This window comes from Oreochromis aureus, linkage group 19, assembly GCF_013358895.1.
Source record: "Oreochromis aureus strain Israel breed Guangdong linkage group 19, ZZ_aureus, whole genome shotgun sequence".
In the NCBI taxonomy this organism is placed as follows: Eukaryota; Metazoa; Chordata; class Actinopteri; order Cichliformes; family Cichlidae; genus Oreochromis; species Oreochromis aureus.
Window position 1 is genome coordinate 28,037,963 of NC_052960.1, and position 27,474 is coordinate 28,065,436.

Here is a 27,474-nt window from a genome sequence, read left to right on the forward strand (position 1 = left end):
TCCAATCAGGGTGACAGCCTGTGGGTAAAAACTTCTGATGAGTCTGTTTGTCTTCGATCTGATGGACCTGTAACATTTACCAGAGGGAAGGGGGGGTAAGTGAGTGTCCAGGGTGAGGCACGATCTGATATCGTCGTGTTGGTGTTGTTCCCAGATCATCATACTAAATGTTGTTCCAGGAGCAACATTGCAAGTGACCAATCAGAATGTTGTGATGTCATACTTTTGCGACTTCGGGAAAAACCGCCGTAAAACAAAAAACTGTACTTAAGCTGCGAGAAACCGCCTCTGTCCGCCGATCAACGGACCCTGACCCTAATCCTAACCCTTTAATAAACGGTAAGCAGAATTGATATTGTCCTTGCCACATTGGAATTTCATAAATGCACAAATGGCTTGGCGCGCAAAAGAATAACGTCAGAACAATGTGATTGGTCACTTGCAATGTTGAACCTTGAACAACATTTTGATGATGATCTGGGAACAACACCAACACGACGATATCAGATTATCCCCAGGGGCGAGAGGGGTCTTTGATGATGATGATGCTGGCTTTCTGCTGAAGTCTGCCAGTATAGATGTCTCTGAGGGGGGTTAGTGAAGTGCCGATTGCCCGCTCTGCTGCCCTCACCACCCGCTGCATAAAAACACGTTATTTGCATTAGTAATTCATTTTGTGCATAGTTTTATATTGCTGTTGAAGTGCCGGTGCTCTAAAAAGAGCCGGAATTCCCATCACTACAAAATTAATTGCGAACATTGGTTGAAGATTTTTTTTTTATTTTTACTTTGTGAAAAAATCGAGGACGGTCCAAGCGGAGCAGTCTGACAGACCGCCCTACTCTGGCAAAACGTCCTACCGTACGTAGTTTATGCCCATTTCAGCTGCCACATCATAATTCCAGCATAAATTTAGGACGGTTTGCCACTGAATTTTGTGTTGTGCGCATGCGCAGAAGCAACGGCTAGAATGGTTTGTCAGTTATTCCCAGAACACCGGAAATAAACTTAACTTAAAGGTAAGTACGGGTGTGTGACGGGTTTCAATGTCACGTGGCCGCTCAGCTGCGCTGTCATGTGATAGAGAATGCGTCTCCATAGCTAGCGCTCAGGATGGACTGCAGAGAGTCGGCGCTATTAGTGTCCGTTCTCTTTCTGGCTTTGGATTTGTGCTCTGCTCAGAATTATGTCCTGAGCGATGACGGGGGGCTGGGAAGGGTCTTTGACGGAATTGGAGGTTTAAGCGGCGGAGGGGTGAGTTTAGTGTATTTTTAGGGGCGATCGTGGCTCAAGAGTTGGGAGTTCGCCTTGTAATCGGAAGGTTACCGGTTCGAGCCCCGGCTCGGACAGTCTTGGTCGTTGTGTCCTTGGGCAAGACACTTCACCCGTTGCCTACTGGTGGTGGTCAGAGGGCCCGGTGGCGCCAGTGTCCGGCAGCCTCGCCTCTGTCAGTGCGCCCCAGGGTGGCTGTGGCTACAACGTAGCTTGCCATCACCAGTGTGTGAATGTGTGTATGAATGGGTGAATGACTGGATATGTAAAGCGCTTTGGGGTCCTTAGGGACCAGAAAAGCGCTATATAAATACAGGCCATTTACCATTTAGTAGAGTACTTCCTTGTACGACACTGCCTCCACAGGAACAAGCTGATCTATGCATGCCTGCATATTTCATGTTTCTCTGATTAACTGATCATTTTACTAACAGAACATTTCTTCTTTTCCCCAATGTAGGCGACGTCTCGGTTACTGGTGAGTTATGCCGAGCCGTACCGCAGCCAGATACTAGACTTCCTGTTTAAGGTACGGCAGAAGCAACTCATGCACACAGTTCAGTTTAAAGCACTGGAACTCACCTCTCCGTGTTCCTATTTTCAGCCAAACTTTGGAGCTTCTTTGCACATTCTGAAGGTGGAGATCGGAGGAGATGCTCAAACTACTGGTAACATACATTTAGTCACACTACAAATCCATGACAGTTACTTATTTGTAACTTGTTACAATTGCATTTCTCTGCTGCCAAGTCTGAAATGCATTATGACCCTCAGCTAAAGTCTGGCAGAATGACACAAATTCCTTCTTAACAAGGATAAACTTGTGACATCTGCTGCATATGGTTCTTAAAGTCTTGTATGGATAGGATGTTGGCTATAATCACCACATATTTTGGTGCTGTGGTCATGATAGATACTTTGGATCATAGTATAAGTTTAAGAATAAACGGATTATCTCCATTTTTTCTTTGTTTTTGTTTTTTTTGTTTGTTTGTTTTTTTTGGTGTTATTGAACCTCTGACTTGATCAGATGGAACAGAGCCGTCTCACATGCACCATGAAAATGATGAGAACTACTACAGAGGCTACGAGTGGTGGCTTATGAAAGAGGCCAAGAAGAGGAACCCAAATATCACACTCATAGGTAAGGAGGAACATTGTTTCCTTTTCTGTCTGATAACTTGACAACAGTAAACCATGGTTAAAGTAGACATCAGAGGGAAAATGTCATAGCAGGAAGCTGTGATTTAGAATCTACATGTGTTGTTACAAATGACGACTCCTGCTTTTCTTGGCATGAGCACATTTGGTATTACTGGCAAGCCTCATGGAATTTCTGCCAGAAGTAGTTTTGATATAAAGGTTACAATTCAATGTATGCAGTTATTTTATATGGAATGTAAATAATACAATAATATTATTGAAAACTTTAACAAGTCTGCTCAGTTTGTTGGATAGAGGGTGGGGGTGATTGGAAATTTGACCAGATAGTGAAATAATATTAAATGTAACACAAAAAGAATGATAGTCTTTTCTTGTGTGTCTGCTTCTTTTCATATAGGTTTGCCCTGGGCGTTTCCTGGTTGGGTGGGCCATGGCAAGAACTGGCCCTATGACTACCCGGATGTCACTGCAACATATGTGGTGAACTGGATCCTTGGTGCCAAGCAGTACCATGACCTAGACATTCAGTATGTTGGGGTGTGTATCCCACTTCTCAGAATGAGAAGAATGCAGAATGCTGCTCTGCACACACCCACAAAATTCATTCAGATTCAGAAGACTTTATTTATCCTCGAGGGGAAATTGAGAGACTGACCTTGCCGACCATACATACAGTACACAAACATAACATTGGGGGGACAGGTCAGGCTAGGTAGCTGGCCGATCAGCTGCACAAGCAGAGACCCAGAACTGAACAATGGAAAATACACAACATCAGGAAAGACAAGGAGAAAAAAGAACTGCCCCCAGACTGAGCTCCAACAGGGAGATCAGTTTGAGAACAGAAAAAAACACCTCTGCACATAGCACATGAAAAACTCTTAATACACCATAGAAACACATGACAAGCAACAGGGATGGGTAAAATGGTAAATGGTAAATGGCCTGTATTTGTATAGCGCTTTACTTAGTCGGTAAGGACCCCAAAGCGCTTTACACTACATTCAGCCATTCACCCATTCACACACACATTCACACAGTGTGTGTGAATGTGGGTAAAAGGTGAGAGACAGCCAGTGTAGACAGCGCTTCCAGGCCTGCAGCATGTGCGCTGGTCCCCTTTGATCCACCGTCTGCATCGGGAGGGAATAAGCGTCGAAGGCGTTTGGAAGGGGAGGGGGGATGAGTATATTCATGCCTATAAATCTCTGTGTTGAAGTAGAGATGATTATCCTTACAAAGGCTGCTTCCTCAAAAATTGAAGCTTGGTGGCTTTTGCCCTGTTTTGACCTTTCTTCTCATAAGAGGATTATAATTAATTCATATAACTATTAATTATAATTCTTGGTGTCATTTCAAACACACACGGTAATTTTAAGGTCTGGTTAATGTGTTTTATTGGCAGACTGTTTAAACATCTGACTGCTTGCATTATCTCTTAGTATCTCTGGTATTCTCAGGATTTTAATAACCAAAAGTAGTAATGGCCAAAACTTTTAAACACTAAGCAGCTTAAAATTAGTTGGATTTGAGAGTTATTTGCAGCCAACTAGTGACAGTAAATTACAATAATGTAAGTCCCGTTACCAATTTCTGTATTTCATCAAATAAAAACCAAGATTCAGAACAAAGATGGACCTCCAGTAGCAGTAGCAGATGTGAATCTGGTCAATGTGACCAAGTGAAGGCCAGCTCACAAACTCAGGGAGGAAAAAGGAACTAGTTATGTTAATGTTAAATGTCTCTCTCTACATTAACTTACATGGCTTTGATTAATTTATGTTGTCTTAATCCTGTTCGACTGTTGTTGCATGGAAGTAGCCCTGCTAGAAAATGAAGGGTTTCTGTCCACTAAAGTTTGACTTTAACAGTCAGTGGGAACGTATCAAAACCTGGCTTTGTGACAAATGACATTTATTATTTGCTTAGTACTGAAGGCCTGCCTGGAATATAAAAGTCATCTTTTGCCGTTGAGGTAAAGAAAGGCTGTTTTCATTATTTTACAAATACTGTGTTCAGTTTCCTAGTAAGCCTGTTTCATCAAAGCTTTACCACGTGATACTGGACTGATGGATTTACCTTAGCAGGAAATTGAGCCTGCAAAAGTTTGTTTTCAAACTAAAATTCTCTTTCATCCATTTAGATCTGGAATGAGAAAAGCTTTGACAACAAGTACATTAAGGTAAACATAACTTACTGTAATCTTTCACTGTACTTTTGTCATAACAAGTAGCCTGCAGTGTAAATTGAAGTAGAAAAACAGCCACTAACATGGAGTTGTCTTACTGAGAGATGCAGTGTGACGGTGTTTGGGAAGATATTAAAGCTCTAGCTGAGTTCCACTGAGAGCATGTCTTTGTCGCCAAAGGTGCTCCGGAACATGCTGGATAAAGTTGGTCTACCTGGTGTTGGCATCATCGCAGCAGACGGCGATTGGAGTGTCGCTAATTCTATGATCCTTGACCCATATCTTAAAAATTCTGTTGATGTGATTGGGTGAGTACACAGTCTCAAGAAGTTTGAAATGAAATGCTCCCACTGCGTAAATCATTGGACCAAGTGGCACAGTGAAAGCAGAATTTTTACCATGTGCTATAAGTTTACTTGAAGGCTATTTGGTGCTTGACAACTGATTGCGTAAATGTGAAATGTCCACTGAATTTGGGTGTGTCTCTGTTAAAGCACACTCTCCTTCCACAAGTACCCAGCTGAATGTTTGTGGCTGTTATTCTGCTGGACTTAAAAGGTAAAAGTCACAGCTGAAACATGTGTAGGTGTGTTACTGCCGTCCTGTAAAATATTTTCAGATCTGCAACATTTCTTAGGTGGTTTTAAAGCTGCACTAAAAAAAATGTTTAAACATAAATATTGACCCAATACAGACAGTAATCATAAGTGCTAAGAAATTATGTTTGTTGAATTTAGAGTGTAATTTGCATCTGTCTTACTTGGGTGACAGCATGTTGATGTGCAACGGTAGGAAAAAACGAATCACTACAGTTGTGCCACACACTTCTAAAATCAAGCACCTAGGCATGCAGACTGCTTCTACAAACATTTGTAAAAGTTGTTTTTCAGGAGTTGGGTTCAGCCTCTTATTTCCAGTGAAAAGAAACAGTTAATGCTTCAGTATACCAAGACATTTTGAACAATTTCACGCTCCCATCTTTGTGGGAACAGTTTGGGAATAGCCCTGTTCTAACATGACAGCAGAGAAGTGCTTAACGTAAGGTCCACAAAGACATGGATGAGCGAGTTTCGCAAGGAAAACTTTGACTGGCCTGCAAAGTCCAGACCTCAACCTGATAGAATACCTTTGGGATGAGTTGGAGCAGGCCTTCTCATCCAGTGTTGGCATCTGACCTTGCAAATGTGCTTGATCGTTTAAAGGAGGAGTGATATAGGTCATCTATATCCACTGTAAACAACCACCTTTGAACAGAGGGTCGATCGGTGTATATATGGAGGAGGATCGGAGAGAGGTACAGTGACTCCAGCCAACTTTTAAAACACAGCAAGGAGAGAGGGCTGGCAGAAAGTTGCTGACAAATTGAACTCGTAAATAATTTATTATATCATATTCCATTATATCCTCTTTCACATTAGAGCCACAACAGGACCCACTAGAACATGGGAACAAGTAAAAGTGAAATATAAGAATATTCTACAGAATGGTAATAGTTATCACTTATATTGCTTTTAGTCTCTTGAAAAGAGACCCTGAAATAATCTGTTTGTTTGTTTATAACAGCAACCAAGAAAAGGGCAGAGCAAATAAAGACAGGTGGTGGTCCTGCACCCCCTCGTGTGTGTGTGTGTGTGTGTGTGTGTGTGTATGTGTGTATATACATGTGTGTGTATACATATATATATATATATATATATATATATATATATATATATATATATATATATATATATATATATATATATATATATATATATATATATATATATATATATATATATATATATATATATATATATATATATATATATATATATATATATATATATATATATATGTATATGTATATGTGTGTGTATATATGTGTATATATATACACATATAGATATATATAGATATATATATCATACTAAGCAGAGACATTCACCGGCTCTAACCATCATTAGAGGAACTTTGGCGCCACCGTGTGGCTGAATAAAATTACTACACTATGACGGCAGCCAGCGGCACACGCTTTAAATCACCACGTGAAAATGCACTACTACAATTTGGTAGAAAGTAATTCAAACCGTGGCAATCCTCGAAATTGAAAATAAACATATTTAAGGTAACTTTAGGTCATTAACCTAGCACTCGGAGCATCACCATAAAGGATTGCAAACAGGAACACAGCTTACATGATGAGACGATAACAAAACCAACCCGAATGTACTACCTCTCCCTTTGGTGTAGCAGCGCGCCACATTATACTTATGCCTTCATCATTTCCCGCAACCCCATTCAAAACGATATTACAGGAACGGAAATCTCAGAGCATTTTATAAAAGGAGACATTTGAGTTAGTGAGGCTTATGAGGTCACTGAACAAACTGCTTTCCATCATAGATAACCAATCTCATCCACTCCACAATGCACTAATGAGGCAGCAGAGCTTGTTTTCCCCCAGACTGGTTAGCACTGCATTAGCAGATTTTTTTTTTTTTTTTTTTTTAACATGATGATCTATCCAACTATATAAATTGATGCTTGCATGTCCCGTTTCCTGCCATAATATAATGAAAAAAAGAAAGGTTCAAGACTTTACAGTAACACTGTAGCATCAGAGAGCACCAAAATGTATCAAATATTATATGAAGGACTAGGAAGCATAACCTCAATGATGACTTATAATAAATTGTCCCAAACATGGACAGGATCAATGAAATGTTAACTGCAAACGACATTGTGTACTTTGCTTCAGACAAAGGACAGTCTCACAGTCATAAGCTACAGTTTCTACAGCAGATTTGCTAACCTGTTTACTGTTTCGTTGATGATTTCTCATAAATGCATATCAAACCTAGATTTTCTCATTTTAAAAGCAGCTAGTATAATAGAGCCTTTAAGTTAAAACTCTTTGCTCTTAGCTCATGCCACTCCACGTGTTGTCAAAAAGGCTTTTCAGATTGGCTAGTAAACAGTGCAGCATTTAGTTGTCTCTAAGCCAGATGTCTCTCAGTAGTTTGTCCCTCGTATTACATCAAGTCTCGGTAAAGGCAACTTTAATGCCACCAGTTTCTTGAGAAACTAGTTCTGTATATACAAGTTTTATATGGAAGCAGCAAACATTGTATAGACAAATTCTGAATTGTGCTAGCTGTGTCTTACGTGATAGGGTAGGATCTTCCTCTGTGCATAGTTTGTATACGTAGCCTATGTTCTCTATCCTCAGCAACTAAAACTTCAGCCAGCTGTCATCTGATGGTTGCTGCTTAAAAATGAAACACTTGGATCACTAAATGCTTTCCTGTGTGATGTAATATGTATACTACTAGCAGTAAAAACAACATCCTTTTCCTGATAGCACTATAGCACAGAGTAGTTTGTTTTTCTTTCTTTTGTGTTTAAACAAAGTGCAGCATTTAATAGCTTCTAAGACAGATTTCATCCAGGTTTCAGAGCCCATCACAGCACAGAAACAGCTGTGGTGAAGGTCAAAAATGATCTTCTTATGGCCTCTGACAGTGGACTCATCTCTGTGCTTGTCCTGCTCAGTGCAGCGTTCGATACTGTTGACCATATTAGAACGATTAAAGCATGCTGTAGGTAGGTATTAAAGGTACTGCACTGCAGTGGTTTGTATCATGTCTATCTAATAGTCTCCAATTTGTTCATGTAAATGGAGAGTCCTCTTCACACACTAAGTTTAAGTATGAAGTTCCACAGGGTTCTGTGCTCCGACCAATTCTGTTTACACTACCTGATATCCCTTGGGTAGTATCATTAGAAGGCATAGCATACATTTTCACTGCTATGCAGATGACACCCAACTCTATCTATCCATGAAGTCAGGTAACACACACCAATTAATTAGACCGTAGGAATGTCTTAAAAAGAGAGCTCATAAAGATGTCTCATAATCACCTTGATGAACTCTAATTTTTCTTTTGCTTCTAATCTCAGAAAAATGGTATCTAACTTGATGCTTGGCCTGGATGGCATCCTGCTTCTCACATACAAGGTCTTGAATAATCAGGCCCCATTTTATAGTACTGTATCACCCCATGAGAGCACTTTGCTCTCCGAATGCTATCTTACTTGTTGTTCCTAGGATATTTAAAAATAGAGTGGGAATTATATTCCTCTCTCTACATTTAATTATTAGTTATTATTAATCTGTGGCTCTCTTCCGAAGCGTGTCTTTTTCCTGTTTTCCTCACCTAAACCAAACCGGTCACAGCAGATGGCCCCCATCCCCTGATCCTGGTTCTGTTGGAGGTTTCTTCCTGTTAAACGGGCGTGCTTCTTTCATACTGTCTCCAAAGCGCTTGCTTATAGTGGGCTGTATGATTGTTGGGGTATTCACTTTACCTAACAATATAAAGCACCTTGATGTACCTGTTTTTGTAATTTGGCGGTATATAAATAAAACTGAATTGAATATTCATTCAATTGCTTATAGTTAAGTATAGTAAAAGCCAGTTCTATTTTCCAAAGCTGGTTAGGGTTATGGTTACTTTTTTTTTTGTTTGGTAGATCACACATGATGTTTTGTTTGTGTGTGAGTATATACAGAGAGAAAAAAAATAGCTGAAGATTTGATCTACTGTAAGGATATATACATAGATGGATCGATATTCAAGGATAAATCTGTTTTGTTGTTGTTGTTGTCTTGCTTTTTTACTGCATTTAATGTTCCTAACCCTTTACCATGTGAGGAAATGAATACAAAGAATACAAAGTGGCCTCCTTAAAACTGTGAATTCCCATACTTTCTGAATAGAAAATATTGTTTAAATATCTATAGCTGAGAAATTTTGTAAGCACAATACCAAGTATTTGTTAGACTGCCACAAACACACACAAGTGAAATAATGGCAAAGGACTGTTTGACAAATAAGCATAGTCTATCCTTCATTTTTCTGCTGCCCAGAGCTTATCATCAATATCCACAGCTTGGGGTCATTGGTGAGGGTAAATTTACACCTTTGCTCAGTTCCTCCCTCACCACACTGGACTGGTACAGCGTCTGCAGCACTGCTGATGCCACATCAATCAGTCTCTCCTACTCCACTCTTGAACAAGACCCCGAGATATTTAAACTCCTCTCCATGGGCCAGTTCAGTTCAAATCAATGCTGTTTTATTTATATTGCACCAAATCACAACAACAGTTGACTCAAGGCACCTGATATTGTAATTTAAAGGCCCTACAATAATGCAGATAAAACAGAGAAAGCCCAACAATTAGATGACCCTCTATGAGCAAGCACTTGGCGACAGTGGGGAGGGAAAAACTCCCTCTTAAGGAGCAGTCATCTGCTGTGACTAGCTGGGAGTGAGGTGAGGGAGATGGGTCAAAAACTGTGAAAGAGAGTCAGATATTAACAATAGCTAATGATTAAAGATGAATGATTATGCAGATTAAACACAGAATAAGTTGAAAAAGGGCAGCTTAACTAATGGTTTTAAGCCAAAATTACAGCTTAAAAGTCCAGGATAGGATAGGTACTTTTTTTCACAATTGTAAAAAGTTGATCAACATTATTTGATCAGAGCATTTGTTCACTGTTCATCAAAACATTGATCAGTAATTTTACTAATAGTCACAGATCTAAGTACAGAGCAGAAACAGCTCTTTAATATTGTTCTTGCAAGTCCCTTTGTGAACACTTTTACCATTTCAAATAAACAAATATTTAAACTTAATGAACAAAAATTAAAAGAATTTCAAGAAAGCTGTGCAAAAATATTTGTCAGACATTTGATAGATGCGTAATGTTTCCTTGTGGTCTGTAAGTCCAGGCCCAGAGACCAGAGTGATGGATCTAAAACAGACATAACTAAAGTTAATCCAGTGGTTACCTGCACAGAGATAACCAAAAACCATAAAAAACTTAGCTGCTGCAAGCTTGGTGTGTAACATAATATAATATAAGACCCTTTAGATTTACACAGCATGATCAGACATTAGTTCAGACCAATGAGCTGCTTACTAAAGACATCCTGTCACAGCTTCCTCTTCTGTCCACTCCACAGACTGTCTGTTCAGGTTCATCTAGATAATATTTCAGGCTCTCTAAACCCACAGTTACTGGAGCTCTGCAGCCAGATGTCTAAGAAACAATTGTACCTTTCTTAGGAATGATGCATGCTTAAATCATAGAAGCTATGTAATGCTGTGCAACAGATTAATGGGACAGCAGTGCAGAGGATTCAGAGCTTGCCTTAGAATCCTCAGGTTTAAAATATTGCTTCAACATTAAAGTAATCCTGTGACACAGCAAACAATAACACTTGATTGTTCCAAACTTTATTTTTCAAGTTGTAAACAAAAAGAGTTTTAAAAAGTGTTTCTGTCGCTGTCCCAGTGTAACTTCAGGAACCTGAAGTGTCCATCAAAGTGACTGATTCCTTAATGACCCTGTCCTTTGGGCTCCGCCTCCAGGCAGTCAAATTGTGAGCAGAATTTATCTCCGAGCACAGAGAGCTACCCACAGTAATGGGTACTGTTGCAGCACGGGCAAAGCAGACACTATTGCGTACATGATAACTTCTTTGTGCGTGCAGGGTGCTGAGTTCTACACACGCTGAATTTAATTGCGACCTTGAAATTAAATTGTTTCCCAGATTATTTTTTTGCTTGTGCATTTATTATAACATAAATATAGTTCCATGTAGTAGAGACGGAGAGAAAATTGATATAATGAGCCTTGCACTCTACAATATGAACTGTTACTTAAAGCAACTTCAGCCTAACATGACTGGGCCTTAAAACTAGATAATACTACAAGCACAATCATTGCAATTATTGCACAAATGTAGTACAGACCAAGATATTTGTTTTAATGTTCTTCTTTCTTTTTTGTTTTTAAATTGATAGAACAAAATGATGTTGCCATGATTTGTGAGCAGAGCATAAATATGCCATTTGCACTCATAATATTAATTGCCCCGTGGGCGTGGCTAGACACTACGTGGACTTCCATAATTGAAACCAATCAAGAGGTGGAATTGACCACATTCTTCTTTCTATTGCAAAAAATGAGAAAGAAGTGAAGGATTAAATGGATTTAAAAATAGATTTTTTTTTTTTTTTTTTTTTTTATCATATCATCCAATTTGAATAATATTGTAATTCTTTTCTGTTTTTCTTTTTAGATTTGTTTTTTTTCCCCTCTGGTAAACTAGTCTGCTTCAAAGGCTATAAAATACAGGCTTTACAATCTGTGACTGTTTGAGACTCAGCCTTAACTGCGTTTGTAGGGTTGGGTGTTTTTTGTTTGTTTGTTTGTTTTACTGTATGGCAACAGCTTGAATACAGAAATCTGAACTGTGATTACCAAGTTTGACCTTTTGTATGTGGTGATCAGGGCTCACTATCCAGGTACCACCACAATAACAGAGGCCCTGAAGACACAGAAGAAGTTGTGGTCGTCAGAGGACTACAGCACCTTTAACAATGAGGTGGGAGGAGGCTGTTGGGCTCGGATCCTCAACCAGAACTATGTCAATGGACAAATGACTGCGTAAGTTAAAAAACAAGCAGTACATGCTAGCAAAATATTAAGCATTTCACAGAATGTATATCAAATTTGTTGAATTTTAATCAGTTTGATGGTAAGTTTTTTTTTTAGTTAGAATAAAGTGTAAACTTGGTGAATACATGCTTTGGACAGACTGTTAAACCTTAATGTGGAACAATCTCATTAATGACTGATCCTTTCCCCAGCACCATCTCCTGGAATCTGGTGGCCAGTTATTATGAGGATCTCCCATTCGGCAGGGACGGGCTCATGACAGCTGAGGAGCCCTGGAGTGGCAACTATGTGGTCGAGTCTCCAATTTGGATCACGGGTCTGCATTATAGTCTGCGTACAGAGACAGATCAACATAACATTTCTCATAATAGCAAAGTTATTAGAGAGTGTTCTGTTACTTATTTATGGTAGATCATTAAAGGTCAGCAGTGTACTTTTAAATCCAGAAAACATGACACTAACCCTTAAAGTTCTGAGTAAATAAAATTCACTATATGTCACTACATTTTTAGTGTTGACTGTATGTTGCATACTGATGGGCTAGACGGCATGTCATTAGAAGAAATCTCACTTGTGAGACAGATTTGATGGGTTGGTGAAAGTTTTGGCATGAGAGCAAGCTGATTTATTTTAGAAGTGAATTAGTTTGATAGTTGTTGGGCCTGGCTGAGCAATTGTTTTGTAATCCTTTGTTTTCAAATGTTTTCCTTGCAGCTCACACCACACAGTTTACCCAGCCAGGATGGACCTACCTGCAGACTGTTGGACATCTGGCACAAGGTGGAAGCTATATTGCCTTGACTGATGGGAAGGGAAATCTCACTGTTGTCATAGAAACGATGGTAAGTTAGTTGCGCGTGCACAGAGAGAGAGAGAGAGAGAGCGAGAGCGAGAAAGAGAGCAGGTATCGAAATAATAATATCAGAATAGACCCACCCAGGTTGGAGACAGAAACACTGGAAGAACATATGGGAGAAGGACGCAACAGATAACTACAATGCTCAGTGGCTAGTGGATCTAAGAGCTGACTTCATGAGCCTCCTGAACAGGATCCAATAAGGATCCCCAGAAGGGACTAGTCCCATCCAACTACTGGGCAATAACAGGCCTCAACAACACATGGAAGCTCTTGTCAGGCATCATAGCGGCTAAGATGAACAGGCACATGGCTGAATACAGGAGTAGGGAACCAAAAGGAATTGACATAAACATCAGAGGGCAAAACACCAGTTCCTGGTAGATGGAGCAGTCTGTAGACTGTAAGACCAGAGTGACCAACTTGTGCACCACCTGGGTTGACTATAAGAAAGCCTACCACTCAATGCCTCACACATGGATCCTGGAGTCGCTAGAACTGTACAACATGACTGACAACAGGACCCTAAGAGCTTTCATCAAGAACTGAATGGAAATGTACTATTGGCTTAATGTTGGCCTCTACTTTTGTTCATTACAAGTCATGCCAAATACAAGCAGAGAGTCTTATCGTCTTATCACTAAGCGGAACAGAGCTTTCAGTCTCTCGGTTCCTCGGCTCTGGAACTCACTTCCTGCAGTGATAAGAAATATAGATCCCCTTCCCTTATTTAAGTCACAGCTCAAAACCTGTTTGTTTAAACTGGTTTACTGGCTTTGTTACAGATCTTATTTGCTGTCAAATCTTGTTTATTTGTTGTTTTTTTATTTGTTGGGGTTTTTTTTGTATTTTCATTTATTTTAATCTATTTTAATCTACTGTTTTATTGATATCTTTTTCTCTTTGTAAGGTGACCTTGGGTTTTAGAAAGACGCCCTCAAATAAAATGTATTATTGTTAGTAGTAGTAGTAGTAGTAGTAGTAGTAGTAGTAGTATCATCATTAGATGGTGAGTGTCAGAACCACTATGATGACACTCATAACAACAAGAAACGACAAGATCATCCATGAGTACATCAGGAAGATAGCCACAGCTGACTGTGTGCTTAGTGAAGACCTCAAACAGCAGAAACCTGTGAGAAGAGTATCAAGAAGAGGAACCATAATGGAAGGACAGGCCCCTGCACAGCATGTACTACCTGCAGACGAAAGAAGCAGCCGACACAGAGGAATCCTACCAGTGGCTAGAGAATGCTGGACTGGCACTAATCATGGCGGCACAGGAACAAGCTCTAAACACAACATCCATAGAGGCAGGGGTCTACCACACCAGGCAAGACCCTGGTGCAAGCTGTGCAAAGGTGCCCCTGAGACAATCCAGCACTACACAAAACACTAAACGGTCAAGACCATTTATCCCCGCTTCTTATTAAATATGCAGCTTGTTGACTTCAAAAATAAGCTTAGAATTTGTTAAAGACTAGGGAGGACATTAAAACCATTTTAGCTGACTCTGTAGATACTTGTAGACAGTGTTTGTTTGTGTATGTGTAGCTCAAATATATATATATATATAAATGTATAGCTCAAACACAGGAACATTATCTGCCACATCCAACTCTGCTTTCTAATGTTATGGAATGCTCCTTTTAACAAAGCTTTTTGTCTCCTTTATAGACTCACAATCATTCAGTGTGCATAAGACCTCCACTACCTCCCTTTAATGTAACATCCCAAAATGCAACTTTCCAGCTAAAGGGGTCTTTTGTAAGTTCATGTCATCTTCTTGAATCTGCTGAGAATTTATGACTTGTACATCTGTCATGTTTAAGATTATTTATTTCTTCTTAGGCATCCATTAAAGAGCTCCAAGTGTGGCGGTCACAGTTTGACTTTAAGACGAGCAAGGCTTCCTTTTTTGAGAAACTAAAACCACTGAAGGTACTGTTTACACGCTGAAGAAAGATGCACCTCAGTGATATGTTGGCACCAGTTTGTCAACTGTAACACTGTCTTTATATGACATTAGCTTGTAGATGGCTCGTTTACCCTGAATCTGGCTGAAGACGAGGTTTACACACTGACCACTATTAGTACAGGAAGCAAAGGCAGCTATCCCGACCCACCTCCCTCAGCTCCCTTCCCTAAAGTGTACAAGGATGACTTTGATGTTCGTAAGTTAACCATGTGCATGACCCCACATCTCACCAAATTCTTAACGTCTATTAAAATGACAGAAAAAGTGACCTTTATGTTAAATCTGCTTCTGTGTATGTATAGGAAGCCCACCTTTTTCAGAAGCTCCATACTTTGCTGATCAGACAGGAGTGTTTGAGTACTACATTAACCTGACTGATCCTGGACCTCACGTCTTCACCTTAAGACAGGTTCTGACAGAAAGGCCCATCACATGGGCAACGGATGCTGATCAAACCATTAGTGTCATCGGAGACTATTACTGGTGAGTAGTCCTGTGACTACTATGATTACTTTAGATGGGTTAGTCACTACTATCACTAACCAAACTAAAGTAATCCATGGGGTGTCTGTGGCTCAGGAGGTAGGCAGACACACACACACACAAAATATATATATATGTATATATTTTTTCTCCACCCTGTTACATTGTTATTTTATACAGGCAGAACCTGACAGTGACATGTGACGTCTTCATGGAGAAGATGAATGCTGGTGGTGTGTTCATAGCAGCCAGAGTGGATAAAGGGGGACAGTCAATCCGCAGTGCTAAAGGAGTCTTCTTCTGGGTGTTTGCTGATGGCACCTACAAAGTTACCAATGATCTTGGTCAGTACAATCTGTCTCTGCTCCAACCTTAAATGTCTTTTAGACCCCATTCCTATAAGAGTGCTCAAAAATGGCCTACTATTAATTAATGATTGAGTCTTAAAAAATGATCAATCTGTCTTCATTATTGGGCTGTGTACCACAGGGTTTTAATGTTCCACTAGTTAAACCATTACTTACAAAGCTACCACTTGATCCCGCTGTCTTAGCTAGTTCTAGGCCAGTCTTCAACCTTTTGAAAATTGGCCTAACATTAAAATTAGATTAGTCAACTCTTTCTCAAATTTTTGAAAGAATGGTTCTAAAACAAGTAACTGATCATCTACAGAGGATTGATTTATTATAAGAGTTTCACTCAAATTTCAGAACTTATCACAGTACTTAAACAGCATTGGTTAAGGTTGCAAATGATCTCAGTGCAGCTTTCCATACTGTTCATAATATTCTATTAGAGCAGTTAAAGCATGCTGTACTGCACTGCAGTGGTTTGAATCACATTCATCTAATAGATTCCAATTTGTTCATGTTAAGGAGTCTTCTTCATATACTAAGGTTAATTATGGAGTTCCCCAGGGTTCTATGGTTGGGCTAATTGTATGTACATTATGCTTGCTTCCTTTAGGAAGTGTCATTAGAAGGCATATCATACATTTTCAGTACTATGGAGATGATACCCTGCTTTATCTTTCTATGAAGCCAGATGACACACCAATATAGTTAAACTGCCAGAATGTCTCAAAGACATAAAGAGTTGGATGACCTCTAATTTCCTGCTTCTAAATTCAGATAAAACTGAGGCCATTACAGTCAGCCACAAAAATCTTAGAAATATAGTTTTTAACCAGAGGCTTACTCTGATTGGCAGTACCTTGGCCTCCAGTAACACCGTGTGGAATCTTGTAGTTGTTTCTGACCAGGACATGTCCTTCAGTGAGCATATTAAACAAATATGTAGGACTACTTTCTTCCATTTTTTGCAATATCTTTAAAATGAGAAATATCTTGTCTCAGAGTGATGCTGAAATACAGGTTTATGCATGTATTACTTTTAGGCTGGACTACTGTAATTCATTATTATCAGGATGTCCTAAAAACTCCCTGAAAAGCCTTCAGATGATCCAAAATCCTGCAGCAAGAGTACTGACAGTACTGACAAAGCTCCTTGAGGTCCTGGTGTTAGGATTTGGGACTCACACTTAACTCCAAACTGAAAACCAAAATCATCACTTGTAGTCTTTTATTTCATAGACAGTTTCTACATAATTTCCATAGTTGGACAGTTTGTTGTCGCTGTGCCTCTCATCACTGTTCTTTTGTCAACAGTTGGCGAGACTGTACTTGCAGAGGGACAGTCTGGTACTGAGGTATATGGCTGGTACACCTTGTCACTCACTGTAAAAGTAAGTAGACACTTTTTACTAATTGTATTTTTTTTTTTATACTGTCACTTCTTTCAATTTTATTATGATTAATAGAGTTTTGAATCCAATAAACCATGTGAAGACTTGAAGATTAGATCAACTCAGATTAGCTACTCTCATTATTAATAGTATCTTGGGTGAGCATCTAAATCGCACGAGAGATTCAAGATGATGTATTAGCAAGACAAAGCAAACAATCTGCCCTTTTCCTACTTGGATTTTATGTGGAGGTTTTTTGGTGATTTGTAGGTCCATTGTGTTAATACAGTATGTCAAAATCAAAAAATAACAAAAGTTACACTTGAGGTTGTACTGAAAAAAGGCAAGGCAAACGGTTTCTGATCATATATGAAGACAAAATAAAAAGTAGTCTGAAGTGAAGGATTATAACCTTGACGACACAATTAACTGGGGGCAGTAATCAGCCCTATTGCTGGTAGCTGTGCAGGAAAAATCCTTTCTGATGTAGGTTATTGTGTTGACACATTGTAACTACACTTTTCAGCAAAATGCCTGTCTTGTCACAGCCACATTAATTTGACTATGAAAAGTCACATTGTGTCTTGTAACATGGATTTGAAAAATGTAAAAATGTTTTTTTCTCTTTCCTGAAGGGACAGTATGCATCAGGGTCACTGAATGGATACCCTCTGTGGAAGAATGCTGTGGTACTGACCCCAAAGGCTGGCTGGGCTGCCATAGGAACACGCTCATTTGAACTGGCCCAGTTTGATAACTTTGCTTTGGTGGCAGAGTGATTAATTTACTTTAAATCATGATTTACACTATGCTATGAATGTTCTGATTCATTTATGGACTTGATTAGTACTTTACAGCCGATAGCTTCAAGCATGTTTGTAAAATTTGGGGCGATGTATTGACAGAAATGGGTTGTAATATTTAATTAGCATGTAACCACGCGTAATTATCATTGTGGTTTCTGTTCAGGACTGAGTCTTAATATGACAGGATCATTCCAAGAAAAACAATGTCTTTCTACAGCTCACAGCCAACAAAACACTGGTTTAAGACCTTTCTTTGAAGAAATGCCTTCAAATAAGGACTTCAAGATAAGGCTGGAAATGTGTTGGGGGCATAACTTGTAGTGAGTCGTCTGTTTGTAGCACATTAGAATCCATCACACTTGTACAGCCTGGTGTTAGAATCAAACGACCATATTAGTATTTGGTGTTAGCCGTGTAGTTGGCTTGTCACTACCATAGGAGCATCCCTCAGTTTCTCAGTGGGCTCCACCCCTCACTTGTTGCATCTGTTTTCAAAACAGCTAAGTTTCAACACCCCAAACTTCTTGGAAGTAATTCTTAATGTCTTGGCGGTTGCCTCCATCTCCATCTTTTTATATACAGTGTATGTGGAGGAAAAAAACGTATCAGATGGCACTGAATCCTGGAACTTTGTTTGATGTGATTGTAAATGATTTTTAGTGTGACTTTATCTTGTCTTAACTGCTTTGAATAAATCAAATAGAAAGCCAAAGACAAGTTAGTGTAGTGTAACCTGAGCCTCCTGCAGAAAACAAGTTTACTAAACTGATATTGTGATAACGCCAGACCCTGCAATATTTGTTCATTCATTTCTTTTAATGAAAAAAGGCATTATTTATTATATATTAGCAATATTATGTGTTTAGACACTCGAGCAATAAATTAAAATCAGATAGTTTTTTTTTAATAAGGACCACTGTATGGATGGTGGACAATCAAATACAAAAAAACCCCCCACTGGCCAGTGTGTTTCATCCGTGACTCCCCATTATCATGTCTGCTCCTTACTCCCATATAGCCAACTGCACAGTATCCAGGATAACCTGAGACAGCCAGACACGTCAGCACAAGCACTACATTTTAATTTACATTCATAAAATCAGCTAAATTTAGGGTCCAATCCTGATCTGTTTCCTATGTTTTGAATACCCTAGTTGTCAAAAGTGGAATAACACTGGGATTTGGTGTAGTCAGTAGAATGTCCAGGTTAGGATTAGATATACAAATTCTGTGGTGAATGACAGGAAAAACTACTGGTCTAGGTGTTAGTCTTACTCATTTTTCCAGTCCTAGATTGTCCAAACTAATGTAAACTTCTGAGTACCATGGCCAAAAGAAATCAAAATCATATTTCAGCAACTCTTATAAAACTGTTGCATCCCATGAATATGAGAATTTAAGCAGGCTTACCAAAGGTGATCACCTGTTTTGTTTTTATGTTGTTTTTTGTTTATTTTTTTAAACACTCACTCCAAGTCCAATCATCAAACTCTTCTCAAAGTTCCATTCTTCCATGTCGGTCCAGTGTCAGGCTTCCAAGCTCCAAAGTAGAGCTTTCAAGTTACTCTGCAGCTATTTTCAGTGAAGAACCTTACACATACAGAACAAGACGGAAAAAAGTAGCAACAGGTGCCTCTGTTTTCTTGCAGTTTGCATGAGGCTTCATGACACGACAATAAACAAATTCCCCACTAAAACTTAATAATAATATCAATGTTAAAGAGGTAAGTATTTCTCAGTTGCATTGAATAGATAGAATAAACTGTAAAAAACTAAACTGTAGAAAACTAAACAGCAGAAAGAAGAAGAGAAATAACAATTTTAACATAAACCAGTGACACACTCCGGGGCCTGATCAACCCTGGCAGGGCCTCCTTGGATGAGGGTGTCTAGTGATAATGGCCGAAACACCCGATGAATCCAAGGTCCACTACTGACGATGTGTCCCAAATTTTAATATGATAATTTAGATCAGATCTCTAATCCCTAAACCTAACCAAGGAAAAATGGCAGATTAGCTGGGTAAAAGAACAAAAGTCGAGGCACACAACGATGGGTGCCGCTGGTAAAGTTTCTGGGCTGCTTTTCCTCATAACAGTCATCCCCCAGTATTTTCTCCATTTAAAGCAGTGCATTGTCAGGGATTGTAACATCTAGTCCTTTTACTGAATGAGAAGAAAGCTCAGAAGCTGTTAAAAATAGGGGGATTAAAGTCAAGGATTTAGGTTTAGGTTAAGCTCCATGGCACTAACAAAATTTTAGTTTTTATTTGGGGAGGGGAATTTAAGGTATAAGGTTTCTTAACTATATTCAGACTAGTGCTGTCAGCGTTAATCTCGTTAAAATGACGTTAACGCCATAACCGCATTAATGCAGCAAATCTATGTTAGCGAGTTACCGCGGATCGCCCTGTGCATGGGGCTGGACAGCGTCAACACGTTAACGAGCTAACCGTGCTAATGCATTGACACCATGCAGCCCCACATACGGATGATCCATGCTAACTCGCTAATGGAGATTTGCCGCGTTAATGTGGTTATGATGTTAACGTCATTTTAATGAGATTAACGCTGACAGCACTAATTCAGACGTAGACAGCATATTGAGTGGGTTGGTCATCACGTACCACACTGGATCTGGCAGATCTGCCCTTTATACTAATACAAGTAAATAGACAAACTTTATAAATTGCCTTTCTACAAAGGTATTGCTCATCATTCACACATCGCTAATATATTTTGGGAAACTGATAGGCAACAAAAATATAGTTGAAGAAGTCTATATACATTATAGCCTCACATTGAGACTATCTCTCCACTCCGTTACGTATTCTATATGTACAGGGAATGTTCCCCTCCATTAGTAAGGACATTTGGATATTTCTTTAAGACACCACAGCTTACCAGGCCATGCCCGAAGCTTGTCAAAAACAGTTCCATTATATCTTACTTACCTTACTGGAGGCTTTAGACCAATAAAATAGTTGTAGAATTGTTTGTTAGCAACAGAAAAAAAGTAAAATTAGAAAATGAAAAAAGAATGAAAAGATGCTCATTAGTGAAACAAAGACAGACACTATTAAAACAGCGGATAGTGATGCTATTTTCTAAAGAATTGATTGGTCAATGACCGGTCATTTTATACGTGTTGATCTCTAATCTTGATCTTAACCTGGTCTGAAGCAGACAGAGGTGGGGTGTAGTTCTGTGCCTCAAAGCAAGCTAAGAATTTGTTTAGCTCATCTGGTCAGTTCCACCTCTCTACCGGATGAGCTAAACACATTTTTTGCTCACTTTGAGTTACAGAGCTACACCCCCGCACAGAAGACCCCCAACGACCGGGTGGTGACGCTATCCCCAGACAGTGTGAGGATATCCCTTAGCAGGATCAATAACCGCAAAGCCCCAGGTCATAATAGCATCTTTGGACGAGCACTGAGGGACTGTGCTGTGGAACTCAGAGATGTCTTCACAGACATCTTTAATACATCACTGAGCCAGGTCATTCCCACATGCCTCAAACCCTCCACCATCATTCCTGTACCGAAGAAGTCTCCCATCCTGTTACACTCACCTCTGTCATTATGAAACTTTAAACGCTTAGTTATGCATCAAATCAAGACATGTCTTCTCGCCAACCTGGATCCATTACAGTTTGCACACCGGTGAAACCGCTCAACCGATGATGCAATTTCAACTGCCCTCAGCCCTTACACATCTGGACACTAGAGACTCATACATTGTTAGAATGCTGTTCATAGACTTCAGTTCAGCATTCAACACAATTATTCCCCAGCAACTCATTCATAAACTGGATCTGTTGGGGATCAGCACTTCGCCATATAACTGGCTGCTGGATTTCCTGACAGGAAGACTGCAGATAGTATGGGTTGGCAGCAACACCATCATCACAAGAACACTGAATATGCAGCATCACACAGCTCCAAACTATTCATCAAATGTGCAGATGACACAACTGTGGTAGGTCACATCAGCAACAATGATGAAACCTACTACAGGAGAGAAGTTAAACATCTGTCCGAGTGGTGCAGCAACAACAACCTGTCCCTGAATGTGGAGAAGACTAAGGAGATCATCACAGACTTCAGGAGAAATCACACCCTGCACACCCCACTAATCATCAATGGTGCTACTCTGAAGAGGGTAAGCAGCACCAAGTTCCTGGGTGTTCACATCTCAGAAGATCTCTCCTGGTCAAAAAAACACAACATCACTTGTCAGTAAAGCCCAACAACGACTGTACTTCCTCCGAAAAACTGAGGAGAGCAAGAGCCTCAACCCCCATTAAGAGCACCTTCTACAGAGGCATTGTTAAGAGTATCCTCACCAGCTCCATCACTGTGTGGTATGACTCCTGCACTGGGTCCTGCTGGAAAAAGCTACAATGAGTAGTAAGAGCAGCAGAGAGGATTGTGGGTTTTTCCTTCAGGACATTTATTGCACCCGCCTCACCCGAAAAGCCCTCTGCATTACAGGTGACTACAGCTTCGTCCATCAGGATGCTGAATTCTCTCCCTGCTTATCAAAAAGGAAAGTTTTAAGCCAAATTTCAAAAGTAGAGTTGGTGTATGTCTCCTGAATCTAAACTGGAAGCTGGTTCCATGAAGAGAGCCCTGAAAGCTGAAAGCTCTGCCTCCCATTCTACTTTTAAATATTCTAGGAACAACAAGTAAGCCTGCAGTCAGAGAGCAAAGTGTTCTAATTGAATGATATGGCACTTATAAGGTCACTAAAATAAGATGGGGCCTGAGTATTCAACGACTTGTATGCAGGATTTACAATTTGATTCTGGATTTTGCAAGGAGCCAATGAATGCTCTCTCTTTCTAGTCACTGTCAGTACTCTTGCTGCAGCATTTTGGATCAACTGAAGGGTTTTAGGGACTTTTTAGGACATCCTGATAATAACAAATTACTGTAGTCCAGCCATAGAGACATAAAGGAGTACAGACTCTACTCTGAGCCATGAGGCCCGTATTGCCAAGCAGGAGTTCATCTTAACTACTTAAATACTATGAAGATTGTTCACTTCTGACCTGGGTATATCACCTTGGTAACTCGTGCTGAAAATCAAAAGTCAAAGTACGCTTTATTGTATAAAAACAATATGTACAGATCATACACAGGAATTTGAAAATGCCATGCTCCCACAGCCATGAGTGTTATACTAAAACAACATAAAAGAAAAAAAAGATAAAAATCTTATATGCAATATAATACAATACAATACAATCTTATATGTGTAAAAACACCCAGCACGCCCCTACGGGCGGTTTATCCTTCAAGCTCGGGTCCTCTACCAGAGGCCTGGGAGCTTGAGGGTCCTGCGCAGTATCTTAGCTGTTCCCAGGACTGCGCTCTTCTGGACAGAGATCTCCGATGTTGTTCCCGGGATCTGCTGGAGCCACTCGCCTAGCTTGGGAGTCACCGCACCTAGTGCTCCGATTACCACGGGGACCACCGTTACCTTCACCCTCTACATCCTCTCGAGCTCTTCTCTGAGCCCTTGGTATTTCTCCAGCTTCTCGTGTTCCTTCTTCCTGATATTGCTGTCATTCGGAACCGCTACATCGATCACTACGGCCGTCTTCTCCTGTTTGTCTACCACCACTATGTCCGGTTGGTTAGCCACCACCATTTTGTCCGTCTGTATCTGGAAGTCCCACAGGATCTTAGCTCGGTCATTCTCCATCACCCTTGGGGGCATCTCCCATTTTGACCTCGGGACTTCCAGGTTATACTCGGCACAGATGTTCCTGTACACTACGACGGCCACTTGGTTATGGCGTTCCATGTATGCCTTGCCTGCTAGCATCTTGCACCCTGCTGTTATGTGCTGGATTGTCTCAGGGGCATCTTTACATAGCCTGCACCTGGGGTCTTGCCTGGTGTGATAGACCCCAGCCTCTATGGATCTTGTACTCAGAGCTTGTTCTTGTGCTGCCATGATTAGTGCCTCTGTGCTGTCTTTCAGTCCAGCTTTGTCCAGCCACTGGTAGGATTTCTGGATATCAGCCACCTCCTCTATCTGCCGGTGGTACATACCGTGCAGGGGCCTGTCCTTCCATGATGGTTCCTCGTCTCCCTCCTCTTTCTTGGGTTTCTGCTGCCTGAGGTATTCACTGAGCACTTTCGGTCAGTTGGGGCCATCTTCCCAATGTATTCTTGGATGTTCGTTGTCTCATCCTGGACTGTGGTGCTGACACTCACCAGTCCTCGGCCCCCTTCCTTCCGCTTAGCGTACAGCCTCAGGGTGCTGGACTTGGGGTGAAACCCTCCATGCATGGTAAGGAGCTTTCTTGTCTTTATGTCAGTGGCTTCTATCTCCTCCTTTGGCCAGCCTATTACCCCAGCAGGGTACTTGATCACGGGCAGGGCGTAGGTGTTGATAGCCCGGATCTTGTTCTTACCGTTCAGCTGACTCCTCAGGACTTGCCTGACCCTCTGCAGGTACTTGGTGGTTGCAGCTTTTCTAGCGGCCTCTTCATGGTTCCCATTCGCCTGCGGGATCCCCAGGTACTTGTAACTGTCCTCTATGTCTGCAATGTTGCCTTCTGGTAGTTCGATCCCCTCAGTTCTGACTACCTTTCCTCTCTTTGTTACCATCCGACTACACTTCTCCAGCCCGAATGACATCCCGATGTCATTGCTGTATAGCCTGGTAGTGTGGATCAGTGAATCGATGTCTCGTTCACTCTTGGCATACAGCTTGATGTCATCCATGTACAGGAGGTGGCTGACAACCGCTCCGTTTCGTAGTCGGTATCCGTAGCCAGTCTTGTTAATGATCTCACTGAGGGGGTTCAGGCCTATGCAGAACAGCAGTGGGGACACATCCCCATTGAGTTCCTGATGAAGGCTCTTAGGGTCCTGTTGATCTTGTACAATTCTAGGCATTCCAGTATCCAGCTGTGGGGCATTGAGTCATAGGCCTTCTTGTAATCAATCCAGGCTGTGCACAGGTTGGTCAGTCTGGTCTTGCAGTCTCGGCTGACTGTTCTGTCTACCAGTAGCTGGTGTTTTGCGCCTCTGGTATTCTTGCCAATCCCTTTCTGTGCCCCGCTCATGTATTGACCCATGTGCCTGTTCATCTTAGCCGATATGATGCCTGACAGGAGCTTCCATGTAGTACTGAGGCAGGTTATTGGTCGGTAGTTGGATGGGACCGGTCCCTTCTTGGGGTCCTTGGGGATCAGGACCGTCCGACCTTGGTTAGCCATTCCGGGTGTCTCTCGTTAACTAGCAGCTGGTTCATTTGTGCTGCCAGGCGCTCGTGGAGTGCAGTCAGCTTCTTCAGCCAGTAGGCGTGAACCATGTCGGGCCCTGGTGCTGTCCAACTCTTCATACTGGAGACCCTTTCTTGGATATCTGCCACTGTGATGGTTACTGGACCCTGTTCAGGAGGTTGCTGTGGTCTGCCCTCAGATCCACTAGCCACTGAGCATTGCCGTTATGGGTTGCGTCCTTCTCCCATATGCTCTTCCAGTATTGCTCCGTCTCCAGCCTTGGTGGTGCTGTTCTGTTATTGTTCCCTTGCCACTGAGAGTACACCTTTGCTGGTTCTGTGGAGAACAGCTGGTTTATTCTCCTGCCTTCTATTTCTCTGGTGTACCTCCTCAAGCGGCTGGCCAAGGCTGTGAGTCTTTGCTTGGCAGTTTCCAAGGCCTCAGGTATGGACAGCTTGCTGTATTTCTTATGCACCTTCTTTGTCGCGCCTTTCTGCAACTCCGTTAGTTGGCTAACCTCCCTTCGTGCTACTTTGATCTTGCCCTCTAGCCTCCTTCTCCATGGAGGGTACTGCCCCTTGTGGCTGTTCAACTTGTAGCCAAGCATCTCACTGCCGTAGTGTAGATCAGCTTGTTAGTGTCGGTAATCGTCCGTAGTGCTGCATTAACATCATCTAGCAGACCTTCTGAGGGTACTTCACGTAATCTTGGTAACCGCCACGGGGATCCAGGTTTCAAGCTTGGCCATGATCCTATCTTTCAGGTCAGTTCCTCTCGCACTCAACGATCCTTCTCCTATCGCACTTGGGGCTATGTACCCAATCTCGGGTGGGGTGATGATATCTCCCCCTGACCTGGCGTCCTGACTCCTCCTTGCCGTAGCATTTATGTTGTACCTCGTCAATCTCTAGCTGTGATAGCAGTCCCTTCTTTCGAATGTTGGAACACTGAGCTACTAGTTGTTTCGCCGTCATTGTGGATGTTGGGTATCGAAGAATCCATAGGCCCCTCATCCTATTCATGTAACCCCTTCCGCCAGGGTTACTTGCGTAGTAGCATTCCAACAACGCCCTGTTTTCATCTCTTGCCCACCGATGCCTTCTTGTTCCAGTAGCCCACTTGTCGTCAGGGTGCCCTGGTTCCTCAACACCTGACGCGGACCTTGTTGATCCGGGCGACGTCCGAGCCGGCATGCCGTCATATTTATCTGTCTCGCTCATGTCTGCGGTAGGCTTGCTTAGCATAGGGGGTCTAGCCTTAGGACCCTTACTGGATACAGACGCCCCAGGCAGGAATCGAACTTGCGATCCTCTGCTCCAAAGGCGTGTAGTCCGATTGTAAACACATCACGGCAGAACCGACGATGTTTACATGAACATGCTCTTCAGCATCTCTTTATTGACCACTTTTCACACACACAGCCGGCTGTAGCTTTCCAGCGCACAGCCCGACACATACAAACAACAGCAGAGAGAGCAAGCCCGTGAGGCGTGATTGCGGATGCCACTCAGGTACGTCTGCCTCTTCTGCAGCGTCACTGCGGGCCACGCCCCATGGCTTAATATTAACCGGTAAAATAAATATTATGCAGATATGTTGAAAATATTTATTTTTAATTTTTTAGGAGCATAGTGCTTTTTTCCAATTATTTTTTAAATTCTGGTCAAGGCTCCACTCCGGGAAGCCCAGAAGGCGATATAAGGATGACGGCTCACTGTTTTTCTTTTGCTACATGGATAATTTAAGTTCAGCTTTTTAATTCATTTAAAAGACACCTTCAACTGGTTGACTTTATTTTTAGTTATTATTTTTTAAGGGTTGACAATGTGTTCATTACATAAATAAAATTTAATTTTCTCCATAGCACTTCATGGATTTCATAAGCAACACAGTATAGTTGTTTATACAAAGCATGTAGGTAAAAAAAAAACAAAAACAAAACAATATACACAGTGTTATTTTCATTTTAGATGTCAAAAAGTATTTGCGGCTCCCAGTGTTTCCTTTTCCGTAGAAACCAGGTCCAAATGGCTCTTTGGGTGTTAAAAGTTGCTGACCCCTGCCCTAGAGGGAGGATAAAAGAAAACCCCACGATCCTCTCCGCTGCTCTTACTACTACTGTAGTACTACAGCTCATCCAGTAGAGAGGTGGAACTGACCAGATGAGCTAAACGAATTCTTAGCTTGCTTTGAGGCACAGAACTACACCCCACCTCTGT

General features: G+C 41.2%; 1 protein-coding gene across 1 annotated transcript; it reads left to right on the forward strand.

Annotated features, from left to right (window-relative positions):
- Positions 1–1,042: 1,042 nt before the first annotated feature.
- On the forward strand, positions 1,043–18,802 carry LOC116324212 (galactocerebrosidase). Its single transcript, XM_039603357.1, has 17 exons — positions 1,043–1,254; positions 1,733–1,801; positions 1,877–1,940; positions 2,303–2,416; positions 2,834–2,973; positions 4,580–4,618; positions 4,805–4,932; positions 11,976–12,131; positions 12,335–12,459; positions 12,858–12,985; positions 14,677–14,766; positions 14,851–14,940; positions 15,029–15,173; positions 15,280–15,460; positions 15,641–15,804; positions 17,128–17,204; positions 17,840–18,802. Exons 1-17 carry the CDS (start codon positions 1,114–1,116, stop codon positions 17,981–17,983), a joined length of 1,995 nt encoding a protein of 664 aa, XP_039459291.1. The 5' UTR covers positions 1,043–1,113; the 3' UTR covers positions 17,984–18,802.
- Positions 18,803–27,474: the final 8,672 nt, after the last annotated feature.